The sequence below is a fragment of the Charadrius vociferus genome, unplaced genomic scaffold (assembly GCF_000708025.1).
Source record: "Charadrius vociferus isolate BGI_N301 unplaced genomic scaffold, ASM70802v2 scaffold12, whole genome shotgun sequence".
Taxonomy (NCBI): Eukaryota; Metazoa; Chordata; class Aves; order Charadriiformes; family Charadriidae; genus Charadrius; species Charadrius vociferus.
Window position 1 is genome coordinate 2,486,457 of NW_009647422.1, and position 15,338 is coordinate 2,501,794.

Here is a 15,338-nt window from a genome sequence, read left to right on the forward strand (position 1 = left end):
GGGGAACCGCCTCATGGCGGCCCCTTTCCCTCCCCGAGCGGCCTGGTCTCCCCTTCACCCCCGGTGTCCCCCCTCTCCTGAAACCTATCCCTGCAGGGTATGTGGCCTCATTTGCCCTCGGGCCTCCTCCTTCCCGCTCTGTGCTCAGTCCCCACCACCTTTTTCCCCAAATACCTCCCTTTTACTCACTATTATTTACCTTTTTTAACTTATTATTGTTGTCTGTCCCGTAGAGGATGGGTGGGGTGGGGTGTGCCAGAGCTTATATCTTCTCCTGACAAGGGGGTGAGTCCCTGTACAGTTGCTGGGCTGCAGCAGTTTCCCAGGGCCCCAAATATTTAGGGGGTTTCCTTCCCTCCACCCCTGCAATTAATCAATTTAGCAGGGATATCCCGCTGAAATCAATGCTTCTGCTGTGTTAGGAAGGAACCAGCTTGTGCTGGTCGTTTCTCAGGGCCCCAAATATTTAGGGGTGTTCCTTCCCTCCACCCCTGCAATTAATCAATTTAGCAGGCATATCCCACTGAAGTAATTGTTTCTGCCATTTTAGGAAGGAATCAGCCTTTGCTGGTCATCCTGAGAGAGCGGCGTCACCCTGTCAAGAAGGTGGCAAGCGAAAAGCAACATCTTCACCATCCGTAGGGTGACTTTGTTGTCAGATATCCCACCGGGATTAAACTTTATATGGAAGATCCTAATTAGCCCAACGTGGTGGGATGCTCCTGCATGACTTCTTTTACCTCTGGACGCTTATATCTTCCTGTGAATTTTCATGGATTTAGAGACTCAAGTCACATTTTAAAGCAGTTGTTTTTTTTTGCCGTAGCATAACAGGATAGCATCTGGTGAACACTGTCTTGGCTACGCCAGGAAGGGAATCCAGCCTGCATGGACAGGGCAACATTCGCCTGTTCCACTGCCTTTTTTCGTGACTACAACAGTTCATCTCAGGGTGCATTCTGCCTCCCCGGAGGACACGTTGACTTTATTGAAAAGGTAGAATCATTCACTTACTCGGACTTTTTCCGGGATTATTTGATTCCCAACCATCCCTGTATTTTCTCAGCGAAATTCACTGAAGACTGGGGCAGCAGGAGAAATTGGGTTACTTGGGATGGCAAGCCTAACTTTGATCATCTCCTGCAGAAGTTTGGTAAGTCATGGCATTTTTAACACCTAATTAAAACCTCTATGCTAAAGGACACAGCTTTTTTTTATTTTAACCTTAGGAATAGAACCGCTAGACAAAACCAAGAAATTCTCCAGACTTTTTTCTAAGTTAATATGTTCATTTTCTATACTTACTCACACTTTATGTTTCACAGATTCCAATCTCAAATTTATTGCCATAATGAAATAAAATAAAAAGTATTGTATCATGTAACCATACCGATTTATATACCTGCATAACTTTAACCTCAAAAGCAGCCTGACACTTTCGCCAGGCAAGGGGAAAGTATTCTGTAGTTACTGTGAAATATCTCTTCAGGCTGTAAAATATTAGTATATTTAATACGAATCAATACCCCACTCCGAATGTAGTTTAAGAGGAAAATTCAGGTCACATTGAATAAATAACTTCTGGTCTGAATCATGTTTGCCTAGAATGATGGTGTTGGGAGGGAGAGCTGGGCTAGGGATTGTTGCTTTATGTGTTTGTACTGTACTTAGCATGATAGGGTCTGGGTATTAAAGGCTGCTGCAGTGCACAAGGTTAAGGGACTTCAGTTTCGGCATCAGTTATTCTGTCCCCACGTGGGCTCAAAGAGTTTATATTTCAGGAGAGGCTGTAGTACCTGTTGCCAACTGTGATGTCAAGGAGTACAATTCTAACCCGAAGGAGCAGCTCCCCTTCAAGGAGTACATAAAGTACTGGAAAGAGTACATCAAAAATGGCTACCGTTCATCCCGAGGGTGCCTTTATCTGAAGGACTGGCACCTGAGCAGGTAAGAGAGCGCTGCAGAATCCCCTGCATACCGTGCACAGCAGAGAGCTGCCGCGGAGCCTTAACATTCAACTTTAAATGCCAGCAGTGATTTTTGTTAGCATCTACCCACCAAAATATCGGTCTTACACTGCACAGTTTTGTCATGCTTCACACGGCAAGATCCTTCCTGAAGAAGCTGATGTTCTTGAATGCTTTCCTTTTCATCTCTGTTTTAAATGACTGTATGTTATCCCTGTGGAAACCGTGTGGCTGGAACATTTGGCTTTTGTTTGACAGCTACAGTGCAAACCTTACTTTTTAAGAAAAAGGGGAACATTTCTAATTATGTCTAAGTCAGTGGGCATGTGTGAGTTGTGATTTTTAATCCTTTATTATCCTTTTTTTTTTTCCTGTTAACTTTCACAGTCATTAAAGTTCTCTTCACCCTGTATTGGCCTTCCTTCTCCAGCCTGCTGCTTGCAAGGTGGATGCATTGTCCATTCTCTATGTCTGTGTAGGACTTTTATGTCTTTTTGCTCAAATCTCTCCTTCCTTAAACACATCCTGCTTTTAATCTGTCTTGTGATCAGCTCATTTTCATTGTTGGGTGTGCCAGTGACTTAGAATAGAAGAAATTTGTCAGTCTCTGCCTCCCTGCATGTCTGCTTTCCCAGACACCGGTGCTGTGGCTTTCACGTGCAGCCTAGGGTGGGAAAGGGGCAGCATATCATGCAGGACGAGGCCACGCACTTGTCAAAATCCCACAGCCTGGTTTCCCTCCTAACCCTCACACTCCCAACCTGTCACCCAGTTGGACAACCAGTCCTGCAGGCGTCTCATCTGAAGAGAATGTGTTTATTAGGAACTGCCTTTGCCATAATTAGAAGGAGTCTCCCAAATAGTAGTTAACCTTCACAGCTTTCTTGGGAGACAGAAAACCACTATTGTGTGCATTTTGCATGCAACGCAGAGTTGTCAATGATACAAAGGAGATGACAGCAAAGTATTAACAGCTTGCTAGAGACCTGATTGGTCTCTGGATCTGGGTTTTGGGAACTGAAGTAGAAGCAGCAACGCTGCATTTTTCTGAGACCAATTTCCAACACATTATCTTTTTAAGAGCTTTCCCTGAGCAAGATGTTTATACAACCCCTGTGTATTTCTCATCCGACTGGCTGAATGAATACTGGGATGCTATAGCGGTGGATGATTACCGGTTTGTCTACATGGGACCTAAAGGTTCATGGTAAGGCAGTGTGGTTTCTGTCATTCTTACAAACTCTTTTTCTTTTAAGATTGATATTACAGGGGGTTATCACATTGTCCTTCAGAATAGCATGATGCTGCAGAGGCAGTGTGACCATACTGTAAAGTGTTGTAGCCAAACCCAGCCAGTTTCTTTTCTCAAGCAGCTCAGTTACTTCTGGATGTGAGCTGTTCTTATGCAGGCAGAAGTGATTTGCACTTCGAACAGCCCTGAATTGTGCACACAAAATCTGAAAAAGTTGGCAGCTAGCTTATATAAGGTTTTAGAGCAGAAACTCCTTGGGGATCAACATCCTCCTGTGATTTGCAGAATCAACAGAAGCCTTGGAGGGGCGCTGATGAGTTGGGTAAATATTTTGCAGGTGAAAAATTCCAGCATTGGTGATAAAGTTGCATTACATTATTCTCATCAGTTCACAGAATCTCCTGCCATTGAGGTATTTGTGGGACAGATTCAAAACTAACTGATGGAGAAGCACAGATGCTATAAAACACTGCAATGCTCCCGAGCACAAATCCAGGCTAGGCAGAGAATGGATTAAGGACAGCCCAGAGGAGAAGGACTTGGGGGTGCTGATTGATGAGAAGCTCAACATGAGCCAGCAATGTGTAATCGCAGCCCACAAAGCAAACCGCATCCTGGGCTGCATCAAAAGAAGCGCGGCCAGCAGGGTGAGGGAGGGGATTCTGCCCCTCTGCTCCGCTCTGGTGAGATGACACCTAGAATACTGCCACCAGCTCTGGGGCCCCCAACGTAGGAAAGACACGGGCCTGTTGGAGCAGGTCCAGAGGAGGACAAGAAGATGATCCAAGGGCTGGAGCACCTCTGCTATGAGGACAGGCTGAGAGATTGGGGATGTTTAGCCTGGAGAAGAGAAGGCTCCAGGGAGACCTTATAGATGCATTCCAGTCCCTAAAGGGGCTACAGGAAAGATGGGGAGGGACTTTTTACAAGGGCATGTAGTGATAGGACCGAGAGATAATGGCTTCAAACTGGAAGAGGGGAGATTTAGATGAGATATCAGGAAGAAATTTTTCACTCTGAGGGTGGTGAGCCCCTGGCGCAGATTGCCCAGAGAAGCTGTGGCTGCCCCATGCCTGGAGGTGTCCTGAAGGTCCCTTCCAACCCAAACCATTCTGTGATTCTGTATAGATATAGTGGCCTTTTAATACTTAAAGCAGTCAAAATTAAATTAAGAGGATGACAGTTTGGGAACAGGTTTGCAAAGAAAAGGTTGATTTCTGTATATATGTGATTCTCAGAGACTTTGATTCATCTTACAGCTTTAAAGTGTTGTCTTTACTTAAACCTCTGATTTGCCCCACAGGACTCCCTTCCATGCTGATGTCTTCCGTTCCTATAGCTGGTCAGCCAATATATGTGGGAGAAAGAAGTGGCTGTTGTACCCCGCGGGACAGGAGGAGTACCTCAAAGACCGCCACGGCAACTTGCCCTTTGACGTGACTGCACCCAGTCTTCAGGACAGGAGTGTTTACCCTCGCTACAACCAAAGTCAACCCCCTGTTGAAATTGTGCAGGAAGCTGGGGAGATAGTCTTCATCCCCAGTGGATGGCATCATCAAGTTTACAACCTGGTAAGGTAACTGATACCAACTTTTTCATAACACAGAGTAATAAGCAGGCAGCAGGCTTGAATCAGAACAAACTTTTTTTTGCCACAGCATGTTGTGGATGCTAAAAGTCTAACTGGGCTGCAAAAAAGTTTAGAGAGATTCATGGAGGAAAGGTCTATTGGTGGCTGCTCAAGATGACGGCTAAAAGCAAGCCTGAACTCATAAGCTCCTTGGGTCATTGACCACTAGAACCTGGAAGAGAGTACAATTGTAGAAGCTGTCTGAACCCTCTTTTCATATGCTTTTCCTCATTAGGTGCCATTAGACACTGAGAAGTAGGATGCTAGGTGAGATGGACTTATGGTGAGGCTGTTAATCTTGGTTTCTAACTGTAAACTGCAATTTAATAATGGAAAATGCTAACAAATTGGTCTTCATGATTATAAACCAAAATTAACAACCTTGTTCTTTTCTCCCCACTACCTTCTCCCATGTTTGTGCCCTTAAAAGGTACACTCAGAGGAACTAGAGGCATTTGCCACTTTACAGCATGAAACGAGATTTGATTGTTCAGTGACATTAGAAAGAGACAGCTTTTCAGTGCAGTGGTGGTATTACAGAATCCCAGACTGGTCAGGGTTGGAAGGGCCCTCTGGAGCTCCCCCAGTGCCACCCCCTGCCAGAGCAGGGGCACCTCCAGCAGTGGCACAGGACGGCGTCCAGGCGGGTTTGGGATGGCTCCAGAGTGGGAGACTCCCCCACCTCTCTGGGCAGCCTGTGCCACTGCTCTGCCACCCTCACAGAGAAGTCCCTCCTCATGTTTAGATGGAACTTCCTATGTTCATGTTTGTGCCTGTTCCCTCTTGTCCTGTCACTGGGCACCATTGCAAAAAGATTATTCCCATCCCCCTGGCACCCTCCCTTTAAGGATTTATAAGCATTGATAAGATCTTTTTTTCTAAACTGAAAAGCCCAAGTCCCTCAGCCTTTCCTCATAAGAAAGATGCTCCAGTCCCCTCATCATCTTAGTAGCCTTTTGCTGGACCTCCTCCAGCAGTTCCCTGTCCTTCTTGAACCGGGGAGCCCAGAACTGGACACAATACTTCAGATGTGGCCTCCCCAGGGCAGAGCAGAGGGGGAGGATGACCTCTCTCGACCTGCTGGCCGCACTCTTCTTGATGTACCCCAGGATGTCATTGGCCTTCTTGGCCACCAGGGCACATTGCTGGCTCAGTATTGGTGTCAAAGGAGCATTTCTGTTGCTGAGGAATGTGACTTTACATTTTGCAGCATTGGTGGTGTTACAGCTGTTTTCTCACCCTTTCCTGTGTAGAGCCTAGTAACAGTTTAAATTATTCGTTCAGGAGGATACCATTTCCGTTAACCACAACTGGGTGAATGGCTGCAACGTGGCTATAATGTGGTGCTTCCTGCAGGATGAATTAGCAGCTGTTCAACGGGAAATCAATGAATGGAAGGACCCTATAGATGATTGGCACCTACAATGCCAGGTACAACAGCATGATGCTGTCTTCCTGACTCCCTGTTAGATGATCATATATTTCTGGGGTGCATTGCAGCACCTTATGAGTTCTGAGACACGCAAGTCCTTAACCTCATACCTGGAATTACTCCGTGTTTATGGAGTATTTAATTCCCCCTTTATAAAATAGAAGTGTAAACAGAACCGATAAGACAGAACCCGCTCAAAAGAACTGGTTTGAAGACCATTCATGATGAAACAGTGAATCTAAAACAAGCAAAACTAAGGGGAAGGTGGCAGCAGGTTTCTGTGTCTGCAAAGTGATGCTTTCAGAACACATAACTATATTGAGTAGTGTTATGTATTGTATGCTTCCAAAATCGTAAGCCTGAAACAAATGTAAAGTTTATTTCTGGGCTGTTACTGCTGCTAGATTGATATCCTTCAAAAATAGTTTGAAAAAACACAGCCATTTAGAACTTAGAAGAAACAGGCTGTTGCTTTTTGGGCTAGAGGCATTTCAAGCAAGGTAAAGAATTTTAGTGCCATTGGGCAATTACTAAAAAAAAATGATTAAAAATAGTTACTTATGATTCCAGATAGTTATTAGCTTGATATATAGATATTAGCTTGATGTTTTTGTAATTATTGCTTTAAATAAAAATATGTTTTTGTAATTATTGCTTTAAATAAAAGAGAGTTGTTTCTATTTCAATGCTGCCTTTTTTTCCCCTAGTTGATCATGAAGTCTTGCACGGGTATAGACTACAAGGAGTTCTACAACTTCCTCAAAGTTATTGCAGAGAACAGGATTTCTGTCTTGGAAAAGGGCCTCGATGACGAAGCTTCGGCAAAGAACACTCCCAAAGCTGCCATTTCCACCTTGGGCATGCTCCACGCGGTGTTTGATTTAAAGAGGACTGTGAAGGTGTTAACATCATTGAGTGCTAATGAAGATTTCAAGAAACTAGACCTGACGTCACTTTCTCCACCTCCGGAGGCATTACTCCACCACTTGAAAGCAGCAATAGATACAGCGCTACTCTAACTTCCTATTTATTCAGTTCTTTGTAAAATGAACCTTTTGCAAAATGGGTGTTTGTCAAAGACTGACTCCTCCCTGTTTAACAGCCGTTGCAATTTGAGTACAAAGAGCCTTAATATAGAGTGGGGAGAGAATACTTTCAGAAGACGACTGAATACTTTTTAAGTTGACAGCATTGAGGTAGCTAGAGTAATTCGGAAAGAAAAAAAAAAATCTCAGATAAAGGGAAAACCCAGATCACGTTAGTATTATCTTACGAGCCCTGCTGGTGAGTACGCATTCAGGGAAGGGGAACAGAAGTTCTCTCTCGGTCAGGCTTAGGGCTCTCAGGGCTAAACGCTGAGATTGCAGCGGTCTGCACCGTATTCCCTCTGCTTCTGACAGCAAACCTGCACTGCAGGCTCCAGCAGTTAAATGCTGCTTTGTCTGGTCACACCTAAATTTATTTAAGACCTGCCCTGCTTCCAGGTGCAGCTCAGCCTTTCTTTTTCTTTTTTGATATATTAAGGGACCCTAATTAGTTAGCTTCCCTTGAAGCCTGAGCTGGCTCAACAACTGGAGCCTGGATGCAGAAGAGCTGACTGTACTATTTTCCTGTACAGTGGCATCTTTCTAAAGCCAAAAGTCTCGTGTAGAGTCAGCCATCCTACTGCTGCAGGGCCTGCAGGATTCCATTTAACAGATGAGGAAGCTGGAATCCTGATAGCAAATCTGCTACTAATAATTTCAGCATGTGATCCACCCAAGCTCAAAAGGAGGAACCTGAATGTACTCTCACATTTCCACACGCTATTTCAAGGCATGGTATTTTATCAAGCAGAGATTCGATTCATCAGGGAAGCTCGCAAGTAGCCTCAGATTCTCTCCTAAAAAACAAAAGCCATGCTGTTAACACACCCAATAGCACTACTGCATGGTTACACAGCACAATTTGCAACCTGAATGCTACCCTGGGGCTAAAAGAGTATTTTACTGGTTGGTGAGAAAGCCCAGAAGCACAAATGGCTGCACACTGTTACCTTAGTTGCCCCTTTAGGGCTCACTTGAATTACTGCTCAAGAACTTCCTCGATTTTCAACCAGATGACCAGTAAGAGCCACTAATAACCATAGGTTTAGAAAGTGCAATAGTAGAAATCTTCAGTAGGCTGAAAAATCACCTTGTTTTCTAGATAATCCTGTGGAGTTTGTACGCGCATGCATTTTGCATGTCCTGTTTTCTAGTAGAAATTCTGCATTTTGAGTAGGAAGCTGTACCTGAAATTGAAAAATCAATACCCAAAGCATGGAAGAATGCAGTATGGAGAAAACAAACTTTTTTTTTAAAAAAACAAAAACAAAAAAAAAAACTAGCTGTGACTACATCTCAGTGATTCAACTTCCTGGCAGGGTGTTTCTTTAGACTGGAAAACTGCCAGTTTGAAGCAAAATTAAAAGTTCACAGCTGTTACTTCAGGCTGTTTACAGGCAGCTGGAGCTTTCATCCTTACGCGAATAAGGTGAGGTTTCACAGAGAGGAGGAACAATGGCTTAAATCTGACAATCAGTGCATTGGTAGGAAAGCGCAGGTTTGGTCTTGTATTCCCCGGTCTCACCGCATGCTGTGTGACTGGTATTGGCACCAACCGCTTTAAACACTGCCGTTTTATAAAAGGGGCTCACTCTCACTTGCTCCTGGCCTCGGCTGTCTCTGCGCCACAGCATCTTCGGCTCTGAAGATGCGTAATAGACATCCTTCTTAACGCCTGCTAAGGCTTAGTGTGATCAGAGTATGACAAAGGGGTAAAAAAAATAGTAGTTTAATTGCAGGAAATTATCTTAAAAGTTTAAGCCGTGTTGTCCTTGCTGCTTCAGCAGGGAACAGAAGCACAAAAATTCGTTTTATTGATTCAGTCCCTCTTACAATTACATTAGGAAACAAATTTGTAGTTCATATTCTCCATGCCTGTGAACGATCCAGGTGGTAAGGGAGCCACGCGTTTTTGGAAGTCAAAGAGAGGAAGGCAAATTCTCAAATGCCTGAAGATGGCGACAAGATTGGAATAAGAAGTGTGCCAGCCTGGAATCTCTCTTAAAAATTAAAACAGCTTTATTTAAATACAAAGTTACTGTAAAACATACATTAGGATACTCTCATACCAATATATTAACTATTGTAATCAGTGTACTATTTATTAAAGCATAATACTTGTGATAAACAGGAGGAAACAGCCTGTAGAGTTTTGTTTTGTTTTCCTTAAGTCACAGACCTGGACAATTTAAAGTTAAACTGGTTAAAAAAAGAAAAAAAAAAAAAGGCAGGTTAAAATCTAGTTCAAAAGAGCTTTTGCTCTAAATATGGAATTCAGACATTACACTCTTTGTCTGATAGGAACAGGAGACCAAAGATCCATTTGCCTTTTATAAAGGCAGTGTAAAACCCAGCCCCAATTCTCATCCGATTTGGACCCCACTGGCGTCAGTGGGTGGTCTGTCAGCCCAAAGCTGTGCACTTCGGAAAACCCGTGGTTTTTGCAGCTCCGTCAGTGCAGAAAAGAGGGTGGGTTTATGTTTTCTCTCCCCAGGATTTGAGATTTCTCACCCTAGGACACTGTAGCATGTCCTTTCTATTAGGCGCGCACGAACCCCTGCGGAATTACAAAGCAGCCCAAGCATGTTGAAGGTGCGAGTGTGACATCCCTGAGATTCAACAGGAGTCTGCAGAGTATAAATATACACTTGTAAGTATCCTAAAACCAGGAAATTAGTCAATAGCAGCTTTAATAATGCAACGGAGAGGTACTGAGTCTGGCACAGGTAGGAAGAGGAATGGAAAAACCTTCCTCTTGGGGATACAAACTACCTCGCTCCGGGAACGGGTGGTTGAGCACGGAGATGGCCTTTCTCCTGCCCGTGCCACATTTCTGCCGGTCAGAAATAGTCCCCGCCAAAACAGTTCTTGTGGTTTCATTTAACCGCTTTCTATAAAATAACCCACCCCATCCCTCCTTAATGTCAGTTCACCAGTGCAAAACAAACGCAGCGTCTGAGAGAACGGGTAAACGAGGTTTCAGGGCAGATCGCTATTTGCGGGAAGGTGAAATACAAACGACAGGGCAAAAGAAACCTTGGGCCGCTTTCCGCGGAGAGACTCCCAAACACAAGCTGAGGTTGATTATTGAAGGCTTTTAGCCCACAGCATCCATATGTCTGTGCTTCACAACCATAGCTAGTCTAAGGGAAAACCACGTGAGAAACCCTCATCTGATAAATAACCGTTTTTCCCTTTTTGAAGGCAGCTGGAACAGCAGTGTCTTGATTGCTTCTTCATCCAATAGTGTTTGGTCAAGAAAGTGCAGCAAAGAGGAGGCTCCCGTCAGGTCCTGGGGCTCAGGAGCTGTGAGTCACCTGGCAGTTCTCCCTTTGGTGGAGTCTCATCCGCTGTATGTGTTCGTAGCACGACTAGGCAAGGAACAGAGCAACCCATCAAGGAGAAGGTTTGGAACTTTGGGCCAAAATCTGGTCTCTTGCACACAACGTGAAGCCAGAGGCTTCACAACAGCTCGACAGACAGAAAGTTGGGGTTGTTCAGCCTGGGGAAGAGAAGGTTCTGGCGAGACCTTAGAGCCCCTTCCAGTATTGAAGGGCGCCTACAAGAAAGCTGGAGAGGGACTTTTTACAAGGGTATGTAGTCATAGGACAAGGGGGAATGGCTTCAAACTGGAAGAAGGGAGATTTAGATTAGATATTAGGAAGAAATTTTTCCCTCTGAGGGTGGTGAGCCCCTGGCGCAGGTTGCCCCGAGAAGCTGTGGCTGCCCCATCCCTGGAGGTGTTCAAGGCCAGGTTGGACGGGGCTTGGAGCAACCTGGTGTGGTGGGAGGTGTCCCTGCCCAGGGCAAGGGGCTGGGACTCGATGATCTTCAAGGTGCCTTCCGAACTAAACCATTCTATGATTCTGTGCTGCCCCATGGGATAGACCAAAGATTAAATCTGCACATTATAAATTAAAGGTAAGCATATTCTCTAGACTAGAAGGAAGATAACCTGGGCTGGGCATAGAAAATTAAAGGAGAGTAAAACCTATCAGTATCCACTACTCAAGAAAGGCTACTGCAGCAGGCAACTGTTGCTCTTGAAAACATGTCCTTACCTCCAATGCTGTTAACAGAAAGTCATACAGTCCTCCTTGATTGGTGGGGTCCATCAAGTCTCGGATCAGATGGATTTCAGCTCCCAAGTGCTGTATTCTAGGAAAAAGAAAAAAAAAAAGCTTCATGTTCCTATTTTCTGCAGTAATCTGAGATGCAGGTAAGACCGCGTTGCCCATGACTGTCCCCTTGGATAAGAGATGGACTCTCAGGAAGTCCCCAGCCGCCTGACTGAGGTATCACACAACAACAGGACTGGGAAACAAAAAGCTTCCACTTACTTTGCTCGGGATACAACATACATCAGTAGGGGCAACAGGTCATCCATAGGGAGCTTGTAGTCCTTCTCCACTACGCGGGACACTGTGCTCTCTATCTCCTCATACGTCTTCTGGAGGATCACCAGCTTCTCCCGGGGATCCACCGTGGTGCTGTCAGTGTGAAAACAGCCACGTCAAAATGCTTCCATTACACAGCTAAAGAGATAAAGCAGCAGAACTAAAAAAAACCCAAACCTCAGAGCAGACTGTCATGCTACAAAAAAAAGTCCATCAATCATCTCAAATGTCTGCACCAAAAAGGAGTCAACAAGGTTGTGCCAGGAGGTATCACCAGAGTGTAACATCATCCAGATGGACCTTAGAGTCATAGAATGGTTTAGGTTGGAAGGGACTTTAAAGATCATCTCATTCCAACCCCCCTGCCCCGGGCAGGGCCACCTCGCACCACACCAGGTTGCTCTGACGCCAGTCCAACCTGGCCTTGAACACCTCCAGGGATGGGGCAGCCACTTCTCAAGGAAACCTGTTCCAGTGTCTTACCACCCTCAGAGTGAAAAATTTATTCCTAATATCTAATCTAAATCTCCCTTCTTCCAGTTTGAAGCCATTCCCCCTCATCCTATGACTATATGCCCTCGTAAAAAGTCCCTCTCTACCTTTCTTGTAGGTCCCCTTGAAGTACTGGAAAGCTGCTATAAGGTCTCCCCGGAGCCTTCTCTTCTCCAGGCTGAACCACCCCAACTCTCTCAGCCTGTCCTCACAGCAGAGGTGCTCCAGCCTTCCGATCATCTTCGTGCCCCTCCTCTGCACCCAATCCAACAGGTCCACATCCTTCCCAAGTCCTGAGTATGACCTGCTCGCCCTAGTGTCAGTCTTCCATTTTAGACAGGACTAACCCGAGTTACATCTCTCAAATAAAAGCTAAAAGAGTATGAGATGAACCACTTTGGGCAGTTCCATCAAGATGCTGCTCTTGCGAGGAACTAATTCAGTTGTCACATCTATAAGGTGTTTTTTCTTCCTGTAGCACCCTGCGAAGGTACACGTAGCCTGTGCTACCTTCCCCAGAAGAGAAGTCACGTTGGCTTTCACAGGGAGGCTCTCACCAGGCCTAGTGTACTTAGGGACCTGAGAGCTCCTGTCTGATGGATCCCACAACACTTCCTTCATTCCCTTTATCTTCCTTCCCACTCGTTACTGCAGCACCATCCCCTAGGCTGGACTTTAAGCCAATAAATCAAGCTGAGCTTCTCAAATTGAGCTCTGCTTTGCTACATTAACATCTTGGGATGCCACACTGGATGGATAACGCTCATGTAGCTCCAGGTGTCCACAGCAATGGGCTCTATCCTGACCAGGCAGTCACAGCCAGGCCCAATTTGCTGTGTGCACCGACATGAGTGAACTCTATTTCAAAGTCAGATGTTGTGTAGGAATGTCTCTGCAAAATTAAGGGAAGATATTAGCCAGGGGACGGTTGCATTTAAACACAATCGATATTGTCTTGATACTATTTTTTGGGAAAAAAAAAATAATTCTATGGAAGTTACTTTTTCTTTTAAACAGAAATAACATCACAAACAACTTTACTTTAAATAATCTTGCAGGCTGGCCCAGAAATGCTTTTGTAAACAGGTGTAAGTTTATGGCATTTCCCAGAAAAAAGAAAATCCCTGGTTGTCAGTTGGAGGTTATGGACAGTGACTTACATCAGCTTCTGCAAACACTCTGTGGCAGAGAGGAAACACTTGTCTTTGATGAGGGACCGCCTCTGAAAGGGAGACAAAGAAGAGTTGTGCCTCTGTAAAAGCAGCTCTCCGAGAGCTACCACACGGCTGGAGCCAAAATAAGCATGTTTGCTGCCCATAATGAAGGGTGAAATAAAGCTATTGTAGACAGTGCCACTCTGAACACCCTTTGGTGTCTACAGTGCCACTCTGAACGCAGATGTCTTTGAAACACCACCAAGCAGAGCATTACAAAGCAATCCTATGCAGAGCTCGTATTCCCATCCATTGAAATTAATATGCAGTAGCTACAGATCATAACTAATCATAGAATGGTTTGGGTTGGAAGGGACCTTGATGATCATCAAGTCGTCGTCTCCTCTCCCCCCCCCGCTGCCCTGGGCAGGGACACCTCCCACCAGACCAGGTTGTTCCAAGCCCCGTCCAACCTGGCCTTGAACACCTCCAGGGATGGGGCAGCCACAGCTTCTCTGGGCAACCTGGGCCAGGGGCTCACCACCCTCACAGGAAATAATTTTTTCCTAATATCTCATCTTTCAGTTTAAAGAGGGAAGATTTACCCACATCATGTAGCTCTGATTTTTGAGTGCAGTCTGCCCTGTGATTACTTAGGTGAAGCTCCATCATTAGCAGCAGCATGTAGCCCCAATGCCATCTCATTAACACACCAAAGTTACTTCTTTGTGTTATTTTTTACCTGGTTGGTTGTCAGGGTGAGATCTTTCAGAGGCCAGAGGTGTCTGAAAGGAGATTACAGAGAGAAGATTTAGAAGGCAGTTGTCCATGTCTTAACTCCACCTTAAGTCAGTCTTGATTGGTTTTATCTCCTTGTTTAAGGTGAGGCAAGTGTCTTGTAGGTGCATGAAGGTTGAGTTTGCTCCTCTCGTTACACTGCTACGGGAAGAATTAATAGCTTAGACTCATTGACCTGAGTGTAGGGTTCATTTTACCCACAGATGCTCCAGTAATATTCAGTGGAGAGTTTTGGCATTTTCAGGTTCAGTTTTTCTCACTGAGTCTAGACTGAATCAAATTGCCAAATTTAGACTCTGGGTCTTCTGCTACCCTGCTTAAGCCCTTGAGCTGCAGGTGGATCTGTGTTTGAAAAGCTCATATGCCTCCTGATTCTGAGACATTGGTCCTCACACTTCACTTCCAAAGATGGATCCAGCTGCAGGAATGGGTGGAGGAAACATCTGGCTCCATAGCCTTTCCCCTGTGTCGAGCCTGTGTGCCCACACTGTTATGGGAAGTACCATTTGTTGGACTGTCGCTCTTTCTAAGAGATATCTATAAACTATATCTGATTATTTCTGTGTTGGGGCAAACCATTTGTTTGGTCAGCTAGAAAAGATTTTCACTGAAGGAAAATGCAAATTAGCATAGATAATTGCAGCTTTCCACTAGTCAGTGTTGTTCCAGACAGTATTGCAGGCACTCTGTGACAGGACTTCCTCTGACAGATTAGGGAAAACTTCAGTGCCACAGTCAGTGATGGACCCCGGAATAGGTTATATGTCCTTTCCTCCTGTGCCATCAGAGCTTTTCCTGGCCGCTACCTTCCCAGCTGGTATCACGGGGTTGCATCCTGGGATGAAAAAACATCACTTACTTCTGCACATCCAGAAATTCTAGCAGCTTGATGTCAGGAAATAGACTTAGGTCCACGATCCCTTGGCAGTAGAGGTCATCTTCTCTTTCGTGATAGAGCATGTAAAGCATGAAAAGTTCAGGGTAGAAGCAGGGCAAGATCAGCGGCAGGACCACGCTGCATGCCTTCTGGTCGCTATGGCAGACAAAAGCAAAGCAGAGACCTACAGTGAGACCTACAACCTTGACATTACCAAGAGCACAATGGAAGAGGCAGTTTCTGAGACTGCAGGG

The 15,338-nt window shown here is 45.1% G+C and overlaps 2 protein-coding genes across 2 annotated transcripts in view; one reads left to right on the top strand and one right to left on the bottom strand.

Annotated features, from left to right (window-relative positions):
- Nucleotides 1-875: 875 nt before the first annotated feature.
- JMJD4 (jumonji domain containing 4) lies at nucleotides 876-7,394 on the top strand. The gene is made up of 6 exons (XM_009880508.1): nucleotides 876-1,153; nucleotides 1,782-1,947; nucleotides 3,049-3,174; nucleotides 4,523-4,790; nucleotides 6,134-6,280; nucleotides 6,989-7,394. Exons 1-6 carry the CDS (start codon nucleotides 889-891, stop codon nucleotides 7,298-7,300), a joined length of 1,284 nt encoding a protein of 427 aa, XP_009878810.1. The 5' UTR covers nucleotides 876-888; the 3' UTR covers nucleotides 7,301-7,394.
- A 3,038-nt stretch (nucleotides 7,395-10,432) lies between these two features.
- The window catches only part of ALS2CL (ALS2 C-terminal like), a 29,301-nt gene continuing 24,395 nt past the window's right edge, over nucleotides 10,433-15,338 (bottom strand). Inside the window, 6 exon segments of the mRNA XM_009880509.1 lie at nucleotides 10,433-10,737; nucleotides 11,428-11,524; nucleotides 11,707-11,856; nucleotides 13,416-13,477; nucleotides 14,152-14,194; nucleotides 15,067-15,240. Of these exon segments, the coding sequence (XP_009878811.1) occupies nucleotides 10,666-10,737; nucleotides 11,428-11,524; nucleotides 11,707-11,856; nucleotides 13,416-13,477; nucleotides 14,152-14,194; nucleotides 15,067-15,240 (598 nt within the window). The 3' untranslated portion in view covers nucleotides 10,433-10,665.